The 26,469-nt window shown below is 42.6% G+C and overlaps 3 protein-coding genes across 13 annotated transcripts; 2 read left to right on the top strand and 1 right to left on the bottom strand.

The window, feature by feature from the left end:
* The first annotated feature begins 124 nt into the window (after nucleotides 1-124).
* Nucleotides 125-7,767, top strand: LOC118123044 (far upstream element-binding protein 2). 3 transcript variants are annotated; one of them, XM_035180118.2, is made up of 18 exons: nucleotides 125-407; nucleotides 1,551-1,653; nucleotides 1,765-1,824; nucleotides 1,965-2,001; nucleotides 2,154-2,206; nucleotides 2,345-2,416; nucleotides 2,507-2,564; nucleotides 2,854-3,025; nucleotides 3,211-3,309; nucleotides 3,392-3,490; nucleotides 3,582-3,684; nucleotides 3,907-4,028; nucleotides 4,148-4,441; nucleotides 4,545-4,660; nucleotides 4,746-4,834; nucleotides 5,188-5,394; nucleotides 5,853-6,040; nucleotides 6,179-7,767. In XM_035180118.2, the coding sequence occupies exons 1-18, from the start codon at nucleotides 279-281 to the stop codon at nucleotides 6,185-6,187; spliced, it is 2,010 nt and encodes a 669-aa protein (XP_035036009.1). In that variant the 5' UTR covers nucleotides 125-278; the 3' UTR covers nucleotides 6,188-7,767. The 3 variants fall into 3 exon arrangements, with proteins under 3 accessions (XP_035036009.1, XP_035036011.1, XP_035036010.1); XM_035180120.1 differs by lacking the exons at nucleotides 5,853-6,040; nucleotides 6,179-7,767 and having other exon boundaries at nucleotides 5,110-5,331; XM_035180119.1 differs by lacking the exons at nucleotides 5,853-6,040; nucleotides 6,179-7,767 and having other exon boundaries at nucleotides 5,101-5,331.
* Nucleotides 7,768-8,356: 589 nt separating this feature from the next.
* Nucleotides 8,357-21,182, bottom strand: rfx1a (regulatory factor X, 1a (influences HLA class II expression)). 8 transcript variants are annotated; one of them, XM_035180109.2, is made up of 18 exons: nucleotides 21,017-21,182; nucleotides 18,498-18,878; nucleotides 18,104-18,213; nucleotides 17,917-18,015; nucleotides 17,226-17,320; nucleotides 16,707-17,130; nucleotides 15,796-15,977; nucleotides 14,859-14,978; nucleotides 14,448-14,581; nucleotides 14,169-14,287; nucleotides 13,860-13,966; nucleotides 13,608-13,759; nucleotides 12,796-12,893; nucleotides 12,224-12,373; nucleotides 11,541-11,749; nucleotides 10,903-11,056; nucleotides 10,719-10,764; nucleotides 8,357-10,629 (listed from the first exon to the last, which is right to left on the bottom strand). In XM_035180109.2, exons 2-18 carry the CDS (start codon nucleotides 18,856-18,858, stop codon nucleotides 10,469-10,471), a joined length of 2,721 nt encoding a protein of 906 aa, XP_035036000.1. In that variant the 5' UTR covers nucleotides 18,859-18,878; nucleotides 21,017-21,182; the 3' UTR covers nucleotides 8,357-10,468. The 8 variants fall into 8 exon arrangements, with proteins under 8 accessions (XP_035036000.1, XP_035036004.1, XP_035036005.1 ...); XM_035180113.2 differs by having other exon boundaries at nucleotides 15,796-15,971; XM_035180114.2 differs by having other exon boundaries at nucleotides 16,758-17,130.
* Nucleotides 18,033-25,372, top strand: rln3a (relaxin 3a). Of its 2 annotated transcripts, XM_035180123.1 has the most exons (3): nucleotides 18,033-18,233; nucleotides 23,854-24,003; nucleotides 24,605-25,372. In XM_035180123.1, the coding sequence occupies exons 2-3, from the start codon at nucleotides 23,898-23,900 to the stop codon at nucleotides 24,883-24,885; spliced, it is 387 nt and encodes a 128-aa protein (XP_035036014.1). In that variant the 5' UTR covers nucleotides 18,033-18,233; nucleotides 23,854-23,897; the 3' UTR covers nucleotides 24,886-25,372. The 2 variants fall into 2 exon arrangements, with proteins under 2 accessions (XP_035036014.1, XP_035036013.1); XM_035180122.2 differs by lacking the exon at nucleotides 18,033-18,233 and having other exon boundaries at nucleotides 23,607-24,003.
* Nucleotides 25,373-26,469: the final 1,097 nt, after the last annotated feature.

The raw sequence follows: 26,469 nt of genomic DNA, 5'->3' as shown, positions 1-26,469 counted from the left end.
AAAAACGCGCCAGAACCCGCCGTGGACGAAGAGCGCCAAAATACGCGTGACCTTTGGCATCGGCCGATTCCGCCAATCACGGAGGAGCGGCGCGCCCGTCATCCGCTGACGTAGTTCCGCCCTCAACAAAGATGGCGTCCGGAGTCGCGTTTCCAGGGGTAAGGATAAAGTGACAGCGACCTCTACTCGCGTCTCCGTCCATTTCTCGACTTTCCCTCCCACTCCTGCGTAGCTCTGGTCCCGTGTCTCGTTTACATTCGCCCCCTCGCCTGGTCGACATGTCGGAGTACAACACGGTCCCGCCGCCCGGCTCCGGGGCTCCTCTCGGCGGACAGGCGGCTCTTGGGAACGGATCTGCGGCCATCAAGAAAGATGCGTTCGCGGACGCGGTGCAGCGGGCCCGGCAGGTGAGGGATGAGATGGGCTGTGTGGACGGAGGGTTAGCTAACCTGTTAGCTTCAGGGCTAACGCAGGCTACAGTGTCACTGCTCGAGCTCCCTCAGCTATAAACACGGTGGCTTGTGTCAATCTGCAGTGTTAAGTGGGCTGCACAGACAAAACCCCAATACGATCGTTGTTAATGAAGTTTATTAGCTTTCTCTAAACTAATCAATAAATGTTGGCACGAGTATAAACTACCTGTGACGTGGTTGTTATCTGTAAATGATCTAGTCCTCCTCCATAAGGTCAGACAACACAAGGCAAGATTTACTGGAGGCTCCATCATGACCTCCATGTTTTTGTATGTTTACTTCCTGTTCTCTTTTCCTTTCCTTTTGATTTTTCTTCAGTTTGTTTTAACTTATCGAGATATATATATATATAGATATATCTATATCTATATCTATATAGAACCTTTGTGATATTGCAATAATTATTGATATTGTTTTATTGCCCCGCTCTAAGAGGCTGATACAATATATGAAGAGTAGAGTAATTGAATAATGTTACGTCTCCAACTACAATGTCCTGAATGAACACTGTACAAATTGTAGTTATATACTGTGCTGTACACTAGTGCTAGATAAAGGCTGTATAGTGTGATTTAATGTGCTGTCCTGTCCAGAGTTACCTTACAGCATTATATGAGTGTTAACGCACACATCAGAGTAGTTTTGTGACCAAGGGGAACCGGTGTTAGGGCTGGTTCAGAGTTTAAGAACCAGTTTGCCTTTGCACAGGCTAGAGCCACCATAGAGCCACGTCATTACGTCACTGTATACATCACTTTATACGTCTATATGTCCATTTCTCCTGAACACAGGCTTTGTCTGTGAGGCTCCATCTAGTTTTTCAGCTGATGAACACACAACAAGGAGACAGTTTCTTTCCTCCATGGACCACTACTGCCTCTCTTTAGCATCCATAGTTAAAAATATCTTATGGTCATGATAATCCCTGTTCCCAGCGAAGTGTAGGTGCCATAGTCGAACCAGATTTTCTCACCAAGATCCAGTTCTTTTGTTCCGAGCTGGCCCTTGAACTTCCTTGGTGGAAAAGGGATATCAGTGTCTCTGGTGATAATGGTGACTTTTATGCCTGTGCTTCAGATTGCAGCTAAGATTGGGGGAGATGCCGGTCCTCCCGTGAACATCAACGCTGCATCAGATGGCTTTCCATTCACTGCACCGAAACGACAGCTGGAGGACGCAGGTAGCAGTGACCACACTGCCACATCACCTCTTTGTTTCTTTTGTTGATGATGTCTTTAGATGCATAAGATGTTTTTAAAGCAGATATGTTGTCTCTTCTCTCACTTGACAGATGAACCAGAGAGTAAGAAACTGGCTGCACAAAGTGACTTGGATTCAGTAAACGCACTATGTGAGTTCATCCCGTGAAGTTGGGCTATGTTTACTGACTCACTGTTGACAATATTTAATATAGACTTCAACTATCCTTGTCTGTCGACATTCGTAATCCAGAACATCTCTATTTTTCTCTCTGTTGCCGTCTCCTCTCAGCTATTGGTGCACAGCTTGCTGCTCTTGCGCAACAAAGGTGAGAGCTAATAGCTTTAAGTTGATTTGGAAATAATGAGCGGCTTTTGTCATGACTGGGGGGAAAAAACTAAATTGTGGCAAAATAAAATTGTAAAAAGTCATACCTACCTTTTTTCCCCTCTTGTTCCCTCTTTGTCCTCGCTGATGAAGACCTGCTTCCAGCACAGAGGAGTACAATGTCCCTGACAGCATGGTGGGACTCGGTGAGTGCAGTTTAACTCTTGTCTTTACCCATATTGATGCCACTCTGTCCCTGTGATATAAGACACAGCTCGATGCCACTGTCGAGAGTGTGACCCATTAAACAGGACGTATCTTTTTTTTTTTCTCTTCCTCCACAGTTATTGGCCGTGGAGGTGAACAGATCAATAAAATACAACAGGAGTCAGGTTGCAAGGTTCAGATAGCTCCAGGTACTTGCTGCACAGTTATCCATAGTTTTCCAATTTAAAATGTAGTTTTCCTTTTGGTGTCACTTATGTCCTGTTTCTGTGTGTGTCCAGACAGTGGAGGCCTTCCAGCGAGGACTGTCTCTCTCACTGGTTCCCAGGACTCGATACAGTAAGTTTTTTATTTTTTGCAAATAGGCTCAATATCAATTTATTTTGTACCATCACAAATGGTGACTAATAATGAAGCTGGCCCCATTAACCTGTGTATGCAAATCACAAAATTAGTCAGACTTGGAGGCAGGATTCAAACATATCATATTGTTAGTTTTGTTGAAGCTCTGAAGCCCCATTCTGTCCTGCCATTATTAACTGGTTATCTATAATGACCCCATTGACAGCTTTATGTCATGGTGTTGTAAAATGGATGTGGAGTAACTGCTCAACTCTTCTCTGGCCAGGAAAGCCAGGATGCTGTTGGATGAGATAGTGTCACGAGGGAGGGGCACACCCCCTGCTTCTTATCATGAGTCCACAAATGGGCAGGATGGCACCGTTCATGAAATGATGATCCCAGCTGGCAAGGCCGGCCTTGTCATTGGCAAGGGAGGAGAGACCATCAAACAGCTACAGGTACATTGCATGGCTCTTGCTTTAGCATGTTTGATAACTGTGATTATCTCGGCATATATGTTCCCACTTTTGCAGTGTGGCTGTTTGTTTGTTTTTGAAAAAGGTTTATAAATAAAGTCAGACAACAAAATCCAGGAGTATCAGTAAAGGCCTATAAAACCGAGTTTGTCTGTGTGATACTCTAGGAGCGTGCAGGAGTAAAGATGATCCTGATCCAGGATGCCTCTCAGGGACCTAATGTTGACAAACCCCTGCGTATTATTGGAGATCCATACAAAGTCCAGGTGAAACAATTAAATAATCTTACAAAGTTCCAATAAAATGGAATTAATCATGGAATTTAATTATCATATTTATCCTTTTCAGCAAGCCCAGGAAATGGTGGAGGAGATTCTGAGGGAGAGAGACCACGCCGGCTTCGGTGAACGGAATGACTTCAGCTCCCGAATGGGAGGTGGCATGGATGTGAGTGTGTGTGTGTGTGTGTGGAAATAGGATCAGTTGCCATTGAACCAAATCTAAGCTTATACTGTAAATATTTATGTTTTAAACTCAGGTCCCGGTGCCGCGACACTCCGTCGGTGTTGTCATTGGACGCAATGGAGAGATGATCAAGAAAATCCAGAATGATGCTGGAGTTCGGATACAGTTCAAACAAGGTTGGACCCTGTGGTGATAATGGATGAAATTAAGTTTCTAAAAAATCCACATTTAAGTGATATAACATTTTTAAAGAGCATTCAAGAGTATGTGAATACGTTTTTGACCACTAGGAACAAGTAAGATAATCATTATATCAGTTCAGCACAACAGACGGTCACATTAAAATCTTTAATTAATGTCAAAAATATAGCTAATGCAAACTTAAATCTTCCTCTCAGATGATGGGACTGGTCCAGAGAAGATTGCGCACATCAGTGGGCCTCCTGACTGCTGCGAACATGCCGCCCAGATCATCAACGACCTGCTGCAGAGCATCAGGGTCAGGGAGGAGGGACAGGGGGTATGGATCACCCTCTCTCACACATGCACAAACTGTCTCACTCCAAAACAAACTAATAATCCTAACTGGACTTTTTTTATATTGTGCCGTACTCATGAGGCTTTCTCCTCCATCTGCAGGGTCCTCCAGGTCCTCCAGGCATGCCTGCAGGCAACAGGGGCAGAGGTGGCGGACAAGGCGGCTGGGGTCCCCCAGGAGGGGAAATGACCTTCTCTATTCCTGCCCACAAGTGTGGGCTCGTGATTGGCCGGGGAGGAGAGAATGTCAAGTCCATCAACCAGCAGACAGGGGCATTTGTGGAAATCTCACGACAGCCGCCCCCCAACGGAGACCCCAACTTCAAGCTGTTTATCATCAGGGGCTCACCTCAGCAGATCGACCACGCCAAGCAGCTCATTGAGGAAAAGATTGAAGTACATACCTTAAATCCTTTTGTGTGTACTTTTGGAACGAGATGCCATTATTTTTCATAGACTTGTATCTTCATATGATGTGTGACTATGTTGTGTCCCCCAGGGTCCTTTGTGTCCTGTGGACCCAGGGCCAGGTGGACCAGGTCCTGCTGGTCCACTGGGTCCCTACAACCCCAACCCCTACAACCCTGGACCGCCTGGGGCCCCTGGACCACCACAGTAAGTGTAGTTCAACTTATGTGTAAAATAAGAGCAGCAGACCTTTTAGAGCATCTATGATAATAATCAAACATTTTCTCCTCAGTGGTGGTCCTCCAGGTCCTCACCAGTACAATCCTCAGGGCTGGAGCAACACCTACCAGCAGTGGCAGCCCCAGGCTCCCCACGACCCCAGTGAGTCCCCTTTGAATTAACTGCCTCTCCTGATTTTCCTGGGATTAACATTTACTTTTACCCATCTTAGCACATTAAACTTATCAACCCCAATACAGTATTTTCATCCCAGGTCATTTCTCTGAACCCTCCTAGTCCTTTCTGATGAGTAATCTTTTTTCGAAATCTGAGAAAGGTACACAAGAGCACTGATGGAAATGATGTGTTGAGATGCAGTTTCTGTACTTAAAGCAGTTCTGGCTAACCCTGTCTCTGTTTTCCCCCTGGTCTCCAAGCCCGGTCTCCAGGCCAGTAGCAGGGGCTCACCCTCACCCTATGAGGACCTCACCCCCTCCACCCTGCGTCTTTTCTAGGCAAGGCAGCAGCTAATGACCCTAACGCAGCCTGGGCGGCTTACTACGCTCAGTACTACCAGCAGCCGTCGGGGGCTGTGCCGACCCAGTACCCCGCAAACCCAACTGGAGGAGACCATACATCAGGCGACCAGACCCAGCCCGCACAGACGCCGGGGGGGCAGCCGGACTACACCAAGGCCTGGGAGGAGTACTACAAGAAGATGGGTGAGAGAAAAAGAAGATCGCCTGTAACTTTCTCGCTGTTAACAAGCTAATTAAAGATATTTTTTACCTTTTGTATTTGTGGCCATTTATAGCATTTTAATGAGCACTTAAATATCATCAAGGGGATGAACTAAATCAAATTTGAATTGATGTTTAATCAATTTAAGGTACAGCCCAAATTTTAGATTGATTAAAGAAATACTAATATTACATTCCTTGATTATGACACATTTATTAAATGAGTCTGGTATATTTGGGTTCATGTTCCTAAGTATCCTGCTCTGTGTCTTTGCAACAATTAACTCTCTTACTTAAATACCTTTAACACTTTATCATCAGCAATTAGAGGAAGATGGAGGTCAGTTTGTTTTCTGCAGAAACTGTTGGTGGTTACTTTTAGTTCTGCGTGACAAACTTAGTATGAGCTGGGTCCTGTCTCCTTTGTGTGTCACCTCCAGCCCAGACAGGAGGCTCCGTACCTGGGTCTGCAGCCGCAGCTCCGGGAGCAGCAGGGGCAGCGGCATCCACAACGGGAGGTCAGCCGGACTATAGCGCAGCCTGGGCCGAGTACTACAGGCAGCAGGCTGCGTACTATGGACCGACAGGACAGGCTCCTGGGCAGCCAGCCCCTCCCCAGCAAGGACAGGTTGGTACTGAGGCTGCCGCAAGGTTTTCATCATGTGTCTTTAGTGTCATCTGAGATTTAAATTTTTTTTAAGTCATACAATTTGCAACATGTAGTAAGAAGCTGATCTGTCCATGGTTTCAACCGTTTGTATTTTAGACGCAGTGAGAGTTCATAGCAGAAAGTCTCAACCTGGAGAGAATCAAGAAGACAGGACGAAGAGGACAACCCCGAACTTTGAGCCAGGATCTATGCTGTTAAGTTTTATTTTTGTTTTCATTTTTCATCTCCCCAGCACCAAACACCCCTTGCTTTTTAATAAAAATGTGAACCGAGCAGACGTTCTAGTGTTTTGCTCCCGAGGGAAGGGATAAGACTGATGATCCCATCATGTCAGGTACACACAGCTTTTTAAAACCTCTACATACATTTACATTTGCCATCATAAACAACGGAAGCCTTGAAACGCCAATACATCCGTCTCATATATATTTTATTATCTTCTTAAGAAAACTAAGTCATTATAAAGCCCTAACCTTCATATCTCAGTCGTAAATTTACTGAAATGCACAGAGCTATTAGAACTCTAATCACCTTGTGTATTTGGTAAGGTAATAAATCACGGAAATCCTTTTTAAAGCTCATTTGTTTGCTCATTGTTGTGATTTTGTTTTTCAGTTTCCTCTAGTGAGGCTTGCTTGGTGTAAAAATGTTTTTTTGAATCTACTTTGTACGAGTGAAACAGGTTTACTGAGTACGAACACAATTCTACAATGTTGATTTGTGCATGTGGGATGAATAATAATGATTAAAAAACACTAGAGATAGATGATAAAAGAGCAGGAACACCCTTCACCTCCAGGGGAGCGTCAGTCTGCCCTCTACTGGTGACATGCAAGACCTTAACTGTGTGCTGATGTGGAAGTATTCTCCAAGATGCAAAGCCATGAGTTGTTTGATGCATGAAGAGTAGAAATCAGGAATTAAGAGGTTTTACTTTGAAGACTGTGAAGACTGCATACAACAGGTTATGTGTCTTTGTTTTGCCTCGGATGAAAGTATGTTTGGATCATTTTTGCCATTTTTGCTTGCCTCTGTTCATTTTGTAGATTTATTCACCTTTTTGTTCATCTTCAAATATCCATTTAGGGTTAGACACAACAAAATGCCGGCTTACTGTGGATGGAGGGCCAAGATGATAAGGAAAGAAATGATTTAAAAACTTTGCTCAGCTTTGTGTTTTATATTACTGCTAGAGATTGTCAGGCCTTTTAAAGCCAACATATACGTCTGGTGGGTTTTCACCTTGAAGCAACTGCAAATGTGTATTTTCCATGCAGTGACCTGTAATGTTTTCACGTGGCGGTTCTGTCGCCCCCTGTAGGTCTACAACGGGAGTATTTTGCATATGGCGACATTCAAACCTTCCGCTCAGCTGTTTCATCTCAAGGCTGCATGTTTTGCTTTTTACTGTTTTAAGAATGCCAACGAGAACCTGATGATCGTTTCTCACACAGCTGTCGTTTGTGTGCAAAATAATTCAATTTAGTCTTCCAGTGTTTCCCATTTCAAGATATATTACACATGTACACATATTCAGCAATAGAAAAAAGCTGTTGGACGTGACTGTCTGAGATGTATCAGGTATGATTCTTGTATTCTCAGCGCCTCCCTGTGGCAACAGTGTTGATATTGTTAATAAATGACCACCAGCAGCAATACTCTGAATTAAAAAGGGGCATACGTCATTACTTTCAAATGTGTGAACGTTTGTTGTCGTCTTGCTTGCACATGTCTGCAGATTCTATAAAACTAATGCAAAGATGATGAAAGCCCATTTATTCACACACACAAAAGATACCGATATAAAGATCATCCATCTTTTTAAAAAGGGTAACTGAACTACTCAATAGAATAAAAAAATGTGGATACATTAAAACTAAGTGTATTTTTTTACTTTATTATATCAACTTTGATCTGTTTTTCCCACATGAAGTATTTCAAACTTTCCAATTTGCCTGAAAACACAACTGTTTTGTTGGTAACTCCAGGACAAGCTGACGTTCATTTCATAAAACAGACTGAAGGTTTTGTGGCATCTGTCCCACTGTCACTTTTGGTAACTTACAGCAGAAGCCGTCACAGACAAGTGTGTGACGTGTGTGAGTGAGAACAATCCAGGAAGTCATGAGTTTTACACACTACAGAGCAAGGTTGTGGTGGCTGTGAGTCAGAAACTATCCCGGTTCTCATCCTTCAGCCACAGAGTTTATAACACAGTGATGTAGGTTGAGACACGACGGTGAGAAAAAAACAATCAACAGCAGGGACCGCAAGTGCAATTTTAAAAATTCTTTAATTTATATCTTTAAAATTAAAAACATCTGAATTGCATTCTACCACCTCCAAAGGCACAGTCATACTTAGAGCAGACCAAATTCATAAAACACTGCCACTGAACATCTTTTTTTTTTCTCAGTTTGTTTTGTACATTTGAAACAAACTATAAAAAGAAATGACTAAACATTTGTCTTACCGGGTAAACAATGGCCATTCTATATGCTTTCGGACATTAAAAGACTGGAGTGATATGTACTGTCCTGCCGTGGTAGCATCAGACTCTATGTGAGGATGATGTGCTGGTTTGAGGCTGGCGTTGCCCGTCAAAGATGTGCACTGCAGCAATTTCAAGACATATGTATTTCAAATCAGGAAAAAGGACATGTTTGCAACAACCAATCTTGATGAACAGTGCGTAAGAACATGTATGTTTGAAGCAAAACAAAGCCATTGGCGGGAGGGGGCGGAATCGCAGAGAGAGAGACGAGGGAGATGAGCCTCAGTGGACTGTGCAGGGAGAGCAGACAGAGATTTCCCCTCTCGCAAAATTCTCTGAACCACACTGAGCGGAGCAGGAAACCTGACACATGCACAGCACCATAAAAACAAACAAACACCTAAGACGTAAAGGATTATTGAAAAAAAGAGGAACCCTCTCAGAACTTTAAAGACAACAATCGAAAGTGTGCAAAGAGGCCGGGTTTGTGGAAAAGTCAAAAAGGTATGAGATAGGACTGATAACTGAACGTACAACCACAAATCAAGAAAGCACACAAAGGCTGATTACAATGTGTGACAACACAGCACCATACACGGCACGAGAGGTTCACTTAGTGACAACAAAATTCAAAATAGTGGATAAATATACAGTAGAATATATCACCGTTCTTACTCAGGCACAGTCCTCCTTAAAACATAGAGAGAAAATTCATAAATGACAGGATCTGGGATCAAAGTAAACAGGTTTGGCACACACACGTGGAAAAATGCATCAAAATAAGGCAAGAAAATGATATTTCAAAGAAAAATGAGGCAACAGAGGAGCTGAGTAGATGAGCAGGAATGAAGCACTTTAAATATATGACACATACAGTACCTCTCTCGTGGAACTAGCGGTTCAATAAAAAGAGAAAGGATTTTTTTTGCAGCAACTAATGAGAGCCCCTATTCCACAGCCGTAGTTTTATCTTTACAAGTGTGTGTAGCAGCCGCGACAGGCACTCCAAGAACACCACAATGTTTTCTTTACAGGCAAATCAAATCAAACAGAGAATCTACACCTCTCCCAAATCAAGAACATTTGAAAGCCTTAGAAAATATCTACAGAGGAAACCAGTCATTACGTGCATGACTCACAATCACACAACCAGACAGACACAGAAACACACACACACAAAAGCAATGTTCAGTCAGCCTCCAGAAATCACAGCAGAGCGGTGTGACCCCTCACACTAACGAACACACACACACACACACACACACACACACACACACACACACACACACACACACACACACACACACACACACACACACACACACACACACACACACACACACACACACACACACACACACACACACACACACACACACACACACATCACAGTATTTTCAAGATCACTTTGATACGGCAGTGACGGTTTCAGGAGGATCCAGAGTGAGCAGATGTTTCTCGGCAAGGCTACAGGTTGAAATACAATGAGGAAAAAAATGGCATGCCTGGCTTTGAGTTCATATTTTCAGAAGATCGTACGACTGAGGGTGAAAATGCTTTGTGTTTTTCTTTGCATTGAGAGGTGTTTGAAACCACATCCTGTTGCAGAGCCAATGATTGTGTATTGAATCAATGGTGCCAACAGGTAGTCGTGCCATTCAGGCAGCAGCGGCTACTGAATGAGCGTGGTTGGATTGTGCGTGTGTGTGTACGTGTTTGTGTGTGTAAACAAGTGGGACAGTTACAGTATGCAGCGAGGGTGTGCACACACATTTACAAGATCTATATACATGTGTCAAGTGTATAAATTAGTGTTCTTTGTACATTTAAGTGTCTGTGTGTGTTTGTATGATTAATATAATCAGCCCACATCTAGCAGTGTTACTCTGTGGTTAGTTGTCAGCTGATCCGGTGGTGAAGAGGACCCTCTGGTCAGTTCTGGCCAGTTTAGCAGGCGGCTCCAGAGACTCCTCTCCAAGCACGACCCCGTCTGAGGGAAGGGAAAGCTCCTGACCTTCCTCGTCACTCTCATCCTCCTCCTCCTCTTCCTCTTCTGGCATAGACAAGGGTAAAGCAGCTGGTCAGAAACAATGCTTGGAACGTAATCCTCATAATCTGAGATACAGTGAAGAGTGGAAGTACCTTTGTCAGGATCCAGCTGGGTTAGACCCCGGCCTAAACTGGCAAACTAACAGCAAGAAGGGAATTTGTTAGAATGGCTTACGTTGTTTATTTCAGTTATGTGTGTCTTTGTGTGTGTTTGTGTGTGTGTGTGTGTGTGTGTGTGTGTGTGTGTGTGTGTGTGTGTGTGTGTGTGTGTGTGTACCTCTCCCATGACAGCGATGGGGGTTTCTCCTTTAGCCTGGGCCACTCTGTGCTCTATCAGGTAGTACATGTACTCATCGTAGAGCAGGCGGATCAAGTGAAAGGAACCGAAACTGGCTGCACTCCGCAGGGTTAAGTCCCTGATTACCATGGAACTGGAGAGCAGAGATGGTGGGAATTAAGGAACTGTTACACATATAGTGTTTAACTATATTACATCTTCTTTAACCAGAAACAGGAAGTACTTCTCAGTGTTTCACAATGACACAGTTTAGAAGGTAGAGAATGAGTCACCTCCACTGAATTCAATGTTCAATCCTTGTTGCTTAATTACCTCAAATTCCTTATTTTAGATGAAGGTGTGAAGATAAACTGATGCAAAAGATAATCTTGACTACTTTATTAGCAGGGCTGCAACTTATAACTGTTCTCACTATCTATTAATCGGCCATTTTGTTTCTCAATTGATTGAAAAAACGGAATCACATTTGAGAAACTGGGACCAGAGAGAGTTTAGCAATCGATCTTTCAATAAACTAATCGGTTAAATAACTAACCGCTTACAGAAAGAAAGAAAAAACCCTCATAAACTTCTTGGCCCTAAAGTTTCAATTCCAAAATCAACTTTTTTCATCGCACCTGTAAAAGGACCACTTGAGCAGGAAGAGCTTAGCGGCCTTTGGGAAGGTAGAGCTGTGCTGGTAGGGCTTTAGGACCTGGGAAACTACACCATCCAGCCACGCAGCCCACTGCTCCAGGGAGTTCTGCTGCTGAAGGGTCAGCTTGAAATCCTGCTCCAGCCGCTGCACAACACGGTCTTCACACCGGCACACCCACGAAGCCTGCTCCTGCAAAGGGCGGACAGGACAGGTCAGTGTGTCAGTAAGAGGCTGTCACATCTGGCATTAGTTGCATCAGTTAAGGTTGCGGGGTCTGCTGGATGAATTAAAGTCTACACAGGCTACACTTTAAACAGAAGAGGGAGGGCAGCTATAAAGAGGTACATGCTACCAGCTGAGGCTCCTGAAGGAAGGAGAAAGAGCGTTTCTGACAAATGACACAGAGCTTGTTTTACATTTCCTGAAGAGGGAAGTTGCAGAAAAGACAGAATGTCTGTCACAGTAGATACAGACACGTCTGTCATCTACTGTGACAGAATGTCTGTCGACAGAATGTCTGTCACAGTAGATACAGACACGTCTGTCACAGAAACCTTAATAAGACCACAGGCGACAGCAGAATTTCCCTCAACCACGAACACTGAAATTCATATGAGGTGACCTGAATGCTGCCAGCACACAGCACTTAGAGACCAAACCGACCTGGACGTTTGCAAAATCAACGCGGTTGAGGTCCGAGAGCATCTGGTTGATCTGAGCTGTGTTCTGGAGGACAGCGCGGGCCGCCTGGGCGAGGTGGTTCAGACTGGTGTAGCGACGCAGTGTCTGAGCAAACGCATTGGCTGAAGTTACCTGAGAAAGCATGTCATGCAAATAATGAAAAGATGGGTCAGATATAAAAAAATGTACACGCTTTCTTTCAATAACCTGGAAACATACAAATAACTCTGCAAACAACCACATGTACCAGCTTTGGGGTTATTTCAGTACTTAGGTCTTCATGAGCAGTTCCATGTTATTGATCAAGTGTTACAAGCCTTTATTCAACAACCTTTTCAGGATCAATAATCCTGGTGAAGAAGTAAATTTTAGCATTTACACTGTGAGACTTGTTATGAAAAGGCAAGTTACTACTCACAGAGATTTTAATGCTCAGAGATATTCTCAAAGAGAAATTAGTTGCACTTATTTCACATATGTATTCTTTTGTAGCGCTCTACAAGCAGCTTGCTCCATGCTCCACCAACTACAAGCTACAAACAAGGGGAATGTACCTTGATTCGGACCATCTCCTCTGGGATGTTCATCATGGCATTGGTCAGCCAGCTCTCCAGGCTCTTGGCAAAATTACGGATGGCTTGAGTTAAGGCACCTGGGAGAAGGAGGAAGAAGAGAAAAGAAAGTTTAATAACGGTCACTTCAGATTGCCTGAGAATGGGCCTGGGTCAATGATTATCAAACACACGGTTCACATGGAGTAAGGATTTGCAGGATAAACTGATTTCTTGGTCATGTACTGTATTATATAAAATATATTTAATGTAGTTGAATTTCTATGAAATGTTGAGGTGAGGTGGGGCATGACCCAAGGAAGAACCCATTCAAATGTCCAGTGGAAACAGGCGGATCCAGGAATGTTTTCCTTTCTTTAACATGGCAACATCAGACGCTAGCCTTGTCTGTGGTATGTGTTCTCTCCATGTGCCATTTATAGATTGTACATGTGAAATGTTGACCTCTGTTCTCCCATTACCTCCGCCAAGGTGGTTGTGCTTGATCTTGATCTAACGAATTTAAAAGTGGTTTCATAATGGGATAGTTGGGCCTTGGCGGATGTATGTAGTGACATACTAGTTCTTAATAGTTCCAGTAGTTGTCACCTGGGCTTAAGAAGACCCCTTACCTGGATATTTATATTGGCATGTGCTGTAGGTATGCAGATATACAGTATGCTTTAATGCCAACCGGAAGTCAAATATAATTTTTTTTTAATCAGATATTATTAACTGATATTTCTGTGTGGTCACTTTCACAGCAGGAAAGTCAAGGTGTATTTTGCAAATTCATACTTATTGTAGGGCCTTACTGGGGATGGGCCTGAGGACATCAGGGATGAGGATCTCCACCAGGCTCTGGTACAGGCTGTTGTCACAGTCACGGCTCCAGCGCAGCACTGGCTCATACTTGCACAGAATCACCAGGCAGGACTTAGGGAGACGCTTCTCTGACTCATCATGACTGCAAGACATGCACACAGTTTGTATGAAAATAGTACTGCTACTGCCACAAGGACAGAAACTGAATTCTGAATTTTTGCCTTAAATATTTAACCACTCACACAGCCAACGTGGGATCTCCATCCTGGCTCTGGCTGAATCTCCAGAAGGTCTTCCACAGTGTCTCCACCAGGGTAAACTGCAGGTTGACCATCACATCCAGTATGGCCTGAAATAACAAACACAAATATCTCATACATCACTGACTGATAATGAATGACCGAGCACACAATGTGAGGACAATGCTTAACTGCTGGACTTCATGTTTGATGTTGGCTGAGAACTTTGACTCTCTACGACTGACTCGATGGCAACTGGATAGAAAAGTCACTCATTAATACTCACTAACCAGTGTCCTTTCAGCTGCTTACCTCACAGTGCTCTCTGTACAGCAGCTGAAAGCTCTTTATGTGCTCCAGTTCGATACCCTCTGGCAGAGACTTCCCCTGAAGGTCGATATCTGCGAACTCTGGTAGAGATCTAGATGCATCTGAAACACAGGAAACGAGAAAACTGGACACTCAGAGAGAAATCACATCACTTGCACAGAGCAATTGGCATTAGCTGTTTATAACATGCTATTTACATGTTCAATCACATTCATTAAGCCATTACTTTCATAGCTACAGATATTTGTTCACTGAACACACCTAAGAACTGCTGGTACTGTTGAACCTGGGTGCTGATGTCCACGTGCCCTGACCCCTGTTGCTGCTGCTGCTGCTGGCCTGCTCCTGACGCAGTGCCGTTTGTCATTCCTTCCACTTTGTGCACAGGCTTCAACCTGGTGGGAACAAGGAGTTATCTACATGAGACAGCCTAGATACATATTCAGCAAAAAGAGAGATAAGTATTAAAGTGAAAAGAAGTAACAATTCTGTTTTATCATATTAAGTTAACAGTTGCTTGGAACTCCAACAGGATTTTTAAAAGAACATAAAACAGTGTGAGAGACAGACAGAAAACATGAGTCAGTGCTGTGGCCATATAAAGGAAATGGAAAGAGAGGAAAAAAAACAACAACAGAGAAATGGTTCCAGTAGTGGAAACTATGTGTGTACCTCTGTTTCTGTGAGAAGGGCTGCTGCCTCATGGCCAGATGTTGCTGGTCTTCCATCAGACGGAGAAGAGAGGAACCTGCCTTGATCCTCAGGCCATAGTAGTGGTACTTTGAATTACCCCTGTCAGGAACGGACAAAACATGTTTATGAACATATTACGACACATTAGGTCTACAGAGACAAAAACAAAGGGATGTGAGAGGAGCAAGTTTATGTTGTCTAAATAAAGTGACAGTAACTCAAAGCCACATTCTTTGCATCAGTAGTGACTGATATGTAATATATACATGCATATCTTTAATTTCATAAAATACAATAACCAACCATACCATGTGATTTAATTTGACAGATATATATATATATATAAGAGCAAACATTTCTAAAAAGCCAGTCTTTCTCACCCTCTTCGCCTTTATCAAAGTCACTCACCCACACACACACTGTCTGTCTCCATCTCTACCCACATTTCTTCCTACACTAGTTCTACACAAACAGCTCTGCAGATTTTCCAGGAAAAATCTCCATTGTTCTCCAGCAGGAAAAAATTGTTCATGTGTGCACTTTTTGAGATCAATATGCATATGGATTACTTGCATACATAGTGTGTGAAATAAATGGTTAGCCGCGTAGCTCTGCTCTACTAATGTGCCTCACTGTAGTAGGAAGATTGTCGAGAAAAGTGTTGTCTCTGCACTTTTCTGTCTGTTTGCCTGCTCTCTCTGTGATGTCACAGTTACATTTAAAACTTCAATGATATAAAAGATTTTCAGCAGAAACCAATTTAATGGAAAAATACATTTAAAATCTTCACATTAGTAAGATGTCAATAAAAACCCTTCCATGTCAACTGGGGAACTTGTGTATTAAAGGGAAATAAGTGGGCGTGTGCATATGGTCTATTATGTCTTCTATAGCGGTGTCTGATCACCCATCTTACCGAGTGCCCAGGCGTCGTGTGCGTAGCCCCATGAAAACAGATCTAATGAGTTTCCCAAAAGAGGCAGCATTAACAGGCTCTAGTTTCTGCTCCTGACAGTGCAGCAGATAGTGGCAGTAGAGGGTGGAACGGGGCAGACTCACTCCTTCAGCTGTCTCATAGTTGTCCAGCAACCACTGTACCTGACAAACAGGCAAAGAAAAAAAAAGAAATAGCTGGTGCAGTTAGCAAAGAAAATAGATGCAAATGGTAAAAAAACCACTCATACTGTATGTGCACACATAAACATACATGCAAATTTGCAACCGCATTACACTGAGTTTTCAGCTTAATATACAGTACATGCGCACACAGTTTTCAAATCGATAAATTATACAAACACGGAAAACTTCATTCACATTTTCAGTTTGTTGATCATTCCGGAATGAAAACACGAATACAATTGTTTGCGTGCCGTGGCATACAACTTTGGTATGCAATGGATAAATGACCTGTAATACTGATGGGATGTTTGCTAGACATAAGTTGTTTACCATTATCAAATGGGAGTTCTGTATGATGAATTTGACATGAACAATATAATGTTGGGGCATTTCAGGCAAATCAATAATGCCCCTCTTCACATGCACGCTAATGATATGAAAATGATGGTCATGGTTTTGTTTTCTACGAGGAAATCACAGTTAAAAATTCTGTATGCTACAACAAGTGTTATTGTGATCAACAATAGTATATTATTATATCACCCAGCAGCTCACATTTTCTGATTCTAAAATGAATCTCAGTATTTTTAATTGTGCTTTCCACTTGACAAAACTCTACTGTGATGCCATGTCAGTGTGTGCCACTAAAAGGTTGTGTTGATGAGAACAAAACGAGAGGGAATTCCTGCGCTTGGCGCCTCTGCATACCTTCTTGTCTGCCGACGGCACGCTACTCTCCTCGCCCTCTGTAATACTCACAGTGGCTGGGGAGGCGCGGGCGGTGTGTGAGTAGTTCTGACTGTTGCCAGCTGCCCCTCCGCTGCTGCTGCCCAGCATGTAACCCCCCTGGATCACATAGCTGCCTGCTGTGCCACCATTGGTGCCTGCCCCATCCCCTGCCCCATTGGTGGTGCCACCTGTGGTCACCACTGTGGCCCCTCCCCCTGCCGCAATGGTGGGCTGTGCCACAAACATGGACACACCCCCTGTTGTGCCAGCCGTCACAGAGACGGTAAGAGGCGTGCCAGGGGTGGAGGCCTGAGAGCCTGAAGTTGGCTGACCTTCATAATACTGGGCAGCTGTGGTCTGGGTGTACAGGGGCGTATCAGTGTAAGGGAAGGTGCTGGAGCGACTAGATAAAAGACATGGAAAGATGTGTTAGAAAATACGAAAAAAAATTATGCCTGAACATTTGTTTGAAAATGACTGATGCAGTTTTGTTCTGACATGGTGCTGGTGGTGTAGTTGGTGTCTCCTCCTTCCACATACTGCACTTGATTGGTGTAAACATGTTGAACTGGCACTGGTGTGAGCTGCTGGACCTAAGGAGAAGGCAGACGCAGACACACACAAACAAACACACACGCACGCATCAAATAAGTCCCTCCTCGGATAAGCAGCCCATATTTCCTGTATCGTCACAGGGCGATCCTACCAGGTTTTACCTACTTTGCCCTTTATATTTCTAACTTGTCTAACTGTCTAGCTTTCCAAACAGAGTGTCGATACCCTCAACTCAATAGCAGCAGTCCCTTGTGTCCCTTACCTACTTGGAAAATGGTTGTAATGTCTTGCATTACCAGTGACTGGTAATACTGAAGGAGATCCAAGGGGAGGTAGAGGAGCTTTTCACTGATTTCCAAGTCCAGGCACTCTGGATGATCTTTCTACCTGACTTAAGCTGTTACCGCTCTGGTAGGGAGGAGCTGGAAGCCAACAAAGGCAGGTTTGACCACGAATGTGATTAGTTGACTAATAGTAAACCAAAATGTGCAGATGCTATACAGGTCACATGTGATACTGTTTTGTAGTATAAGCTGTGATGACCAGGGTGTAAGTTAATGATGGTCTTACAAATGATTGTCAGACATCATATTAGACCACCACTTTTGAACTGTGTTAGAGGGTTATAGCTTACCTCCTGGCTGATATGAACAGGCTGTAGACTGGTGACACTGAGCTGGGTCCCTGGCTCAGTCTTGGCTATCTGGGAGGTGGCCTGCACCACAGACCTCTGCTGAGATAAGGACACAATCTAGTTTCAAGAGTCAAGGAAACATTAATTTCCTGGTGTGCTTGTCTGGGTGTGTGCGAGGGTATTTTACCTGTTGAGCCGTCTGCACCTGTTGAACCACCTGCGTGGGAACACCTGTCTGCACCACAGCTGGAGGAGGACTAGAGTCCGACAAACTGTCACTTGAGTGAAGGGAGCCCTCTGAAGGACATAGAGCAAATGTAAGGACCTCACAAGCTGAGCACATGATCTTTTTTGCTTCCATCAATGGATGATAGCAAATAGATAAATGATATAACTTTTTCAGTCATGATAAAGTTAGAAAGTTAAATGTTAATGTACTGAGGCAACTTAGGGTGTTTTATTTGAACATGTAAAATTGATATGGATTGATTACATAGAGCCCTATGCTTGTATAACTGCGAAGGTCTAAACTCTACATTAGTGCCAAAGGACTATTCTAGTATGTGATGTTCAGGGTTTACCTGTGACTGTTACAACGATGTACTGAGGAGTGCTTTGAGCATTTCCAGTCTCTGAAGGGGAGCCCTGGATTTCTGCAGTCACATACTGAGTCTGAGCTGACTGGGCCAGTGCTGTGGGCTGAGCTTGACAACCAGCTGCAGGCTTCTGAGTGACAATGGAAGTGGCTTGCTCAGTGGGAGCAGTTTGGCCTGTGGGTGTGACAACAGTGGGAGTAGCCACAGCAGTCTGAATCTCAGCCAGAAACTGAGGGGCACTTGCAGGGGTGGAGCTGGCATCGGGTTGCCCAGGTGTGACGGTGACACCAGCCCCCTGGGATTGGGCTGCCGGCTGGATCTCACCTACGTAGCCTGCGGTGGCCATTACAAGAGCTGGGAATCACCCTAGGAAAAAGAAACAAGTGACAACTTTATACAAATATCAGAGATGCTTAATATACAACTGTTTGTTCCTGGTCACCTATGCCAAGGAGGTCATGTTTTCCTTGGTGATTGTTTGTTTGCTAGCAGGATTACACAAAAACTACTCAACAGTTCACCATAAATCTTAATGGAAGGATGCAGTATAGGTCAGGGAAGAGGCCATTCAATTTTGGGTGCGACTCCAAATCAGGGGGCAGAACCAGAAAAAACTAAATTCATTGCGAATTGGAACATTTTTCAACATCTTCGTTGAGTTTTCAGAGAATTATGTGTGACTCTTGATGAATAAAATTCAGACATATTTAGGGAGTTGGTATCGATAAGTGTGTACATTTACATTTACAGTGGTGCCGTTCCAAATGAAATTGTAGATCTTGGCAGAGGTATGCCCTTTGATGAGTGACAGACTAGTTCTTCTTGGTTAGGACAGCTAATTATTGCTTGATCTGACAAGCTGCTGTTAAATCATTCTGGCAGAAACAGACAAGGCATAGAGGGAAAGAGGGGTAAAATATTCGATTTTAGACAATTTTTAACTCATCACAGCTCGAAGTAAAATTGACTTTAAGAAAGGTATTACTTGTAGTACAGAGTTATTCGATAATATTTAGGAGTAAGGACTCCAAAGTTATAAAATTGCACGAGCAAAAATTGGACATGAGGCGAGGGATGACTGATGCAGGTTATCTTAAAGATTAAGTGGGAAAAAATAATCAACATCAGATGCAACATTGTGTGTTCAACGGTTCATCCCTGTGAGACATTAGGAATATTTCTACTTTGTCGTTTGTTGCCTTGATGCTGATCAATAAGGTGAGAGGACTGTTTTTTTCTGAAAGTACAGCTGACCTGTTGGTGGTGCACCTAACGTGTGGGGGAGGAGCACTGACAGGAACACGCATTTCAGTGTCTCATTACTTGAAATGTGATCACACAAAACCTGTGGCCTGTCTCACACACACACAAACACACACAGCAGGAAATAACATAATCCAAATGAGAAACCCCCTCACCACATTGCATTACGTCTGCAGCATATTGTTCTGCTTCCTGTCAGACACAATAACGTGAGATAACACATACTTACAACGTATCGCACAGTTGCACCATCCCTCCCCTGCTGTTTTCCCTTATGTTTTATATTTCTTATATTCATACTTGCACAAATTCACCAAAGCAAAAATGTCTCGTATACCTGCTTGGCAATAAAAAACAAAATTCAGATTCACCTTGATATTTACATTTTGTGCCCGGACTGATTGAAATGGTTTATTTTTGACCCGTGCCTTTTAAACCAAAAGTGGGATTCTACGACAGTTGAACCCTGTTGTACAGAAATGAAGTTGCTCACACGACAAAGCTGTGACAGGCTGAATAAAAAGCACCTGCAGACCAGCCTCATTCCCCGCAGCTCCTCGGTGCTCATGTCGGCCCCTTGCCCACAGCCCCTCTCCACTTCCCCATTTCCACTGATTGCTCCATTTCTCTCCTTTAACCCCAAACTGTCTGAGCAGTGACACTCTAAACCTGACTGACCCAAACTGGCCTCCCCTCAGTGCGGCTGACGCTGTGCACCGAGTGATTTGATTTTGAATTAACCACTGGGGGGGGGGAGAAAAATGTGTTGAACCGACATCGACTCCACGTTAAACGGCGTTAACCACACGAGCGTCCGCTATTTGTAACTCGCCCCGTCAACCGTGGGCTACGCGCGTGCCTGTCGTGACAACACTGGCGCTAGCTATCCGGCAAGCTAGCTGGTCTCTACAACAACCGCCATTTTGTACCTTTTGCATTTGACATCGCCATAACAACGGCCTGCTTGAGTATGCATCTGCGGCCGCGTCGTCATGGCAGACACAATCCGCTGTCACCCGAATGAGGAGCGAGCACAAACGACCCCATTCAAGGAAAAAATGACCCCGAGTGATTATCGATACCACGGCTAGCTCGCAGGCTAACCTCGGCTAACACTGTGGAGGCAGATGCCTGTTATGGCTACTGAAACAACAAGGGGGGGGAAAAAGCAATAGCCCGATTCAGCTGAATCATTAACGGATATAAAAAAAGAAATATTCCCTGCATGTTAAGAGCTTCACCTCTGGTTCCACGTGTGTGTTTCCCACCGGTAAAATGTCTTCTTTTATTTTTATGGCGATTCAGTTGTTGTTGTTGTTGATTCTCGTTGCTGGGTTCTTGTCGCCAGGGCTACCGTGGCTATGGCGCTTCGTCCTCACCAGGGCAACTGTTGCTACCCACCCGCTCCCTTCCCTCCCCCGTCCACGCTCTGATTGGCTGGAGGCGGACAAATTGTCTTAAAGCCACAGGGACAGATTCTATTATTTATTTATTTCTCTACAAAGCACTCCACGCCCAATTGGTGGAAAAATTCCCGACTGTGGAAACATGGTGTTTACAACAGTTATTTTATTTCATTCATCGACCAAACTAAACAATTTAAAGGTTCAGCGTGTAGAATTTAGTGACATCTAGTGGTGAAGTTGCATGTTGCAGCTGAACACACCTCACCTGACCCTCCCCGTCCAATCATGACAGAGAACCCGTGGTAGCTTTAGTTGTCGTAAAAAAGTCAAAAGGTGTTTAGTTTGTCCAGTCTGGGCTACTGTAAAAATACATGGCGGCCTCCGTGGAGAGGATCCGCTCCCGATGTAAACATACATTTTTGCACAATTTTTTTTCTTTAGGTGTATATATATATATATTTTATATATATATTTTGCTTGTGTAATATTTTGAGCATTGCTAGAAGAGAGCCTGTGACCCAAGCATTTCATTGCCAGCGACTGCTAAATGTAATTGTTGTGCACATTATCAAAAACTCTTGAATCTTGAATCTTGAATCTTGAATCTTGAATCTAACGTATTTAAATATAAACGGCCCATTCCAGGGTAAAGACAACAACAATTCGCACAATTTAGATGAAACGAGTGAAAACATAGGATTATTTTCTGTTCAGTTCATCCCTCTATTACTTCCTAAATTACAATTCATGTTATATCATTATCCTGAAGTGATAAAACTGCGTTTAATTATTGTCATTAAACACTATCTAAAGCTGAGCAACACCATTACCACATGCACTTCCTGTTTACCATTGGGGAAACATCTGTCTGGTTCAAATTGAAACACTGAAACGCTGAAATAAGGAATAAGGTATCATCAATTCATTCTGGTGGGGGGGGTCTTTCTTTCATTGTAACGTAGATTTACTGTACATATTGCACACAGATCATATGATGTCAGAAAGATACACAGTGCGTCCACCTCCAGTGCCATATAACATTAGATTTTACTATTGTGTATAATATTATTGATTAAGAGCCTAAGACACACTTCATCTGATCCCATTACAAATGCATGTCTGCTCATTAATGAATAACTGCTGTCAAAAGTGTGAACAGACCAGTTACCATCTACTTGTGGCACAGGATCGACAATCGGCAAACTGTAAGTCATTTCTTAGCCATTATTCAACAGAATGGGTATAGAGATGCACAATTTCTGAAAGCAATTATTTGAAATTATTATTACTATTAGTAGTAGTTATCATTTCTTAATTTACCAAAGTTGACAGAGAATATAGGTTCAAATTGTGCCATTTTGTGTTCATTGTACATAACAAAATAGTCCCTAGCATTTTGATATTGCGCTTATGACCGCCACAGGTCACTTCTTTGACACTGTGTTAATGAGTGTCAGGGTGAAACACCTTCCTAAAATGCCATTTTGTTTGCATGTTATCGTCACATTAATTACAAATTCATCATCCCTATTGTAATCTTCCAAATGGGTGACCTTTGGCTATGGGGATACTCAGATAAAAATGTGTTTTATTTTAGTCTGACTCATAATAAGACTTCTATGTTATCTGACTTTGAAAATGTCACTGGTCCTGTCTCAGTTCACCTTTGGGAAAAGCAATTTTCAAGAGAAAAGGAAAATTATACATGTGGAAGTTATACCTGGTCATGTGTAGAATAAAATGGCAAAGCTGATATAAATAATTATAATATCAATCACAATGCCTTAAATATATCCCGTAGTGGTGTCTATGAGTGTTAAATCTTATCAAGGGAATTCATGGAAACATGCGTAATTAGACCTAAAAGGTTTATTCCATGTATTCAGATAATGTCTGTTCACTATTGTTATTTTTATCATTTTTATTTTTGAAATAAATTCCAATTTGTAACGCTCTTCCTGTAGGACTTGGACTGATTCCTGAGCTATTTATTGTGCAAGTATTCATTCATAATAAAGTGTATTTATTTCACACTTTAGTTTGTTTGACTTCTTAATTTAGCCTGTAAAGTCCATGCATCCTACACAACAATCTTTGGTACGAGTGGGGGCAAAAGACCATGAAAGATAGTTTCGTAGTGCCTACATATAGCACTACATTATAGCATTTATATATATGCAAATGTGGGAAATATACAGAGAGAGAGAATTGTAATTGGTCAGTGTGCTAAATGTTTCATGCATAATCACCACATGACCCAACGCTTTACATATTAAATGTAAGTTTGATCTGATGACGTCATTATATTATTATGGAAAACCAAAGGTGCAAAGTGCTTCACATGCTGAAACACTATTAGATCATAGAGGCCTCTGATATATTTGTTAATTATGCCACCTTTGGTCTGCTTTTTGTCTCCATAAAGGTCACTGACTGTATCTGTTTTTCGAATCTGTTCTCCTCACGTAGAAGGCCTGCAAGTGCGTACGTAGTATGTATGTCTCCCTTTCAGGGCTCCAAAACCCTTTATAAACCACGCCTGGGTCACCTAGAAAGGCACAGCTCTTGCAAACAGGGAGGCAGAAAGCCAAGTACTGCTCAAAGCAAATAATCTACCGTCATTTTAACCACATCTCGCCTGCTTGAATTTCCTTGGGACACTATGTGGAAAGCTGTGGCACTCGCTGTGTGTCTGCTGGTGGCTGGGGTTCAGCCCATGGAGGACCCAGCATATGGGGTGAAGCTCTGTGGCCGTGAGTTCATCCGGGCGGTCATCTTTACTTGTGGGGGCTCACGATGGAAAAGATCACTCAGGAGCGCAGGTGAGACTTGGAGGTTCCACATCTTCACCACCTTGTTATGTCTTTTATTTGTAGCTGATTGTTCTATCTGCTGATTTTATAAATGCTTTAATTTAAATTTTCATTATTTTACATTCATAATTTGATTTTATTTGTATTACTTGCACTATGATGTATTACGTTTTACTGTCGTTTTGTTGTACCATTACACCTGTAAAGCACTTTGGTCAACCAAGTTGTTCTATACAAATGTGCTATATAAATAAAATTGACATTTAATATGATGACTAAAACATGTGATTGTGTGAGATTCACCGTGCTCTCAATTTCCAATATCATGATAATTTATGATTTCTTTAGATCTGTATGAATTACCTATGTGTCCACAGTGAAGTAGTAATTGTGTGAAATTGTGCAGAAAGACATGTGCCGATGATAACTTCAAGGGTGAAGGAAATTTTAAATTCAGAATGACAGAGAATATTTGTAATTAAATTATGAAAAATGTAGACTATGCTGAAATCAGAGAGCTATATTTGTCATCTGCAAGGTTATCAGATGTGACTTGTGACCTGTGTACTGGTAAAACAGCCTCTAAATATTCTTTTAACCTCTGCCGCAGATGACTCAGAGGACCCGTTTAGCTCCCGTCAGGATGAGTCCTTTGAAGGCTTGAGTCCCAACTCGCTGGAGACTCTTCTCCAAAGGAACAGAGATCTAAGAGTCCCACCTAGAGACAGCCAGGACGGCGTGTTCAGCAGGCCGACACGCTCTTTCATCACTGACGAGATCCTGGAGGCCCTGCGCAAGGCTGACCGCAAGGGCCGCGATGTGGTGGTGGGTCTGTCCAATGCCTGCTGCAAGTGGGGCTGCAGCAAGAGTGAGATCAGCTCCCTTTGCTGAGAGTTGATCGCCCCCGTCTGAGTGAAATCATGGCGTAGCACATTGCATATATTAATATACAAACAGATACACAAATACACACACTCAACCTTTTTTCAATGCACGTAAATCCTATAGCATTTATATTATTTTATCGCCAGTGTCTTTCAGTTAAACCATTACGTGAGCTGTAGGCAATGTTTTACTTTTTGTATCTGAACGGAAAGGGCTGTCATGTGTTAAAAATGCATTTCAGGCTTTGTGATAAACAGCCCAATTTATTAATTCTTAAATCAATTCCACTGAATTTATTGATTTTGTATTTTTGCATTACTTTCTGAATTATGCACCTGAGAACTCAAGGGAATGAAATTCTTTGTTTGGATCAACAGCAAAATAGAATGTCACTAATGTCTAAAATTGTCTTATTTGTAAATTATAAGCAGAATGTTAGTATTTTGGATTTGTTTTTTGAGCGACCCATAATAAAAAAAATGTATGTTATTAATATGTCGTCATTCCTACATTACCATAGCGTAAGGCTCACTTTACCTAAAATGTCCTGTGCTTTCATATTTTACATTTGATAGATCACGGATAGATCCGAAGTTAAAGTTTCTCAATAAAAATCCAACTTGAATAAAAAAAATAAAAGAACAGAAGTATTTTCAACAAAATTTACTTAAAGTATCCAAAGTAAAGGTTCTTTATGTGCATATAAAACAACATGTTATAACTTAAACAACAGATACTATTATACTTTATATTACAATAAACGATGGTAAATATGATTGCATCAATGTGTAAGCAACACTTTTCAGTAGAGCTTGTTTTATCTACTTAATATACAGATAGGCTTTTTGTGTGTGTGTGTGTGTGTGTGTGTGTGTGTGTGTGTGTGTGTGTGTGTGTGTGTGTGTGTGTGTGTGTGTGTGTGTGTGTGTGTTTTCCTTTGTGGTCTACTGACCAGTAGACCACAAAGGAACCAAATCCTGATCCTAATGATGAAGCAAAGAGTAATTTCTGAGGCCATGGCTAAGGTTAGGGTTAAGATGTGAATAGTGATTAGTTAAGGGTTAACGTCAGGCATTTAGTTAAGATTACGGTAAGGGGGCTGGGGAACGCATTGGGCCCTTGAGTGTCCTCACTGAGAGACAGGTACAAGATTGAGTGTGTGTGTTTTGTTACTTCTTGTCCCATTGCCTAAATGTCCACTGTCATCCTCCTGCCTGGAGCCACGTTCACGGACATTAAGGCTTAAAACATAGTGTAAACATGACACCATTTCCAGTTGAATTTGAATGTTGGAAACTTGGATGATACCACAGGGGCAGTATGGAGGCTTTTATGTTTTCTGTTGTTTTTTTAAGAATCTGTGCCCACAGTTCCTTCAGTTGTTTTGGATTTGGCTGAACGTCCAAAAGTGTTTCGTGGACTCAAACACTTCACCCACTCCATCGGCATAGTGGAGAGTAGATAATGAGTGAATTTTAAATTTTGGGTGAACTATCCCCTTAAGCCTTAAAGGGATAGTTCACTTTTTTACACCTTAAAGTTTAAGGTGTAAGGGGGCTAGACACATAGGGTTAGACACAGTCTATGTCA

This window comes from Hippoglossus stenolepis, chromosome 16 (assembly GCF_022539355.2).
Source record: "Hippoglossus stenolepis isolate QCI-W04-F060 chromosome 16, HSTE1.2, whole genome shotgun sequence".
Taxonomy (NCBI): Eukaryota; Metazoa; Chordata; class Actinopteri; order Pleuronectiformes; family Pleuronectidae; genus Hippoglossus; species Hippoglossus stenolepis.
Note: the sequence above shows the minus strand (reverse complement) of the source record. Positions and strands in the feature narration are given on the sequence as shown.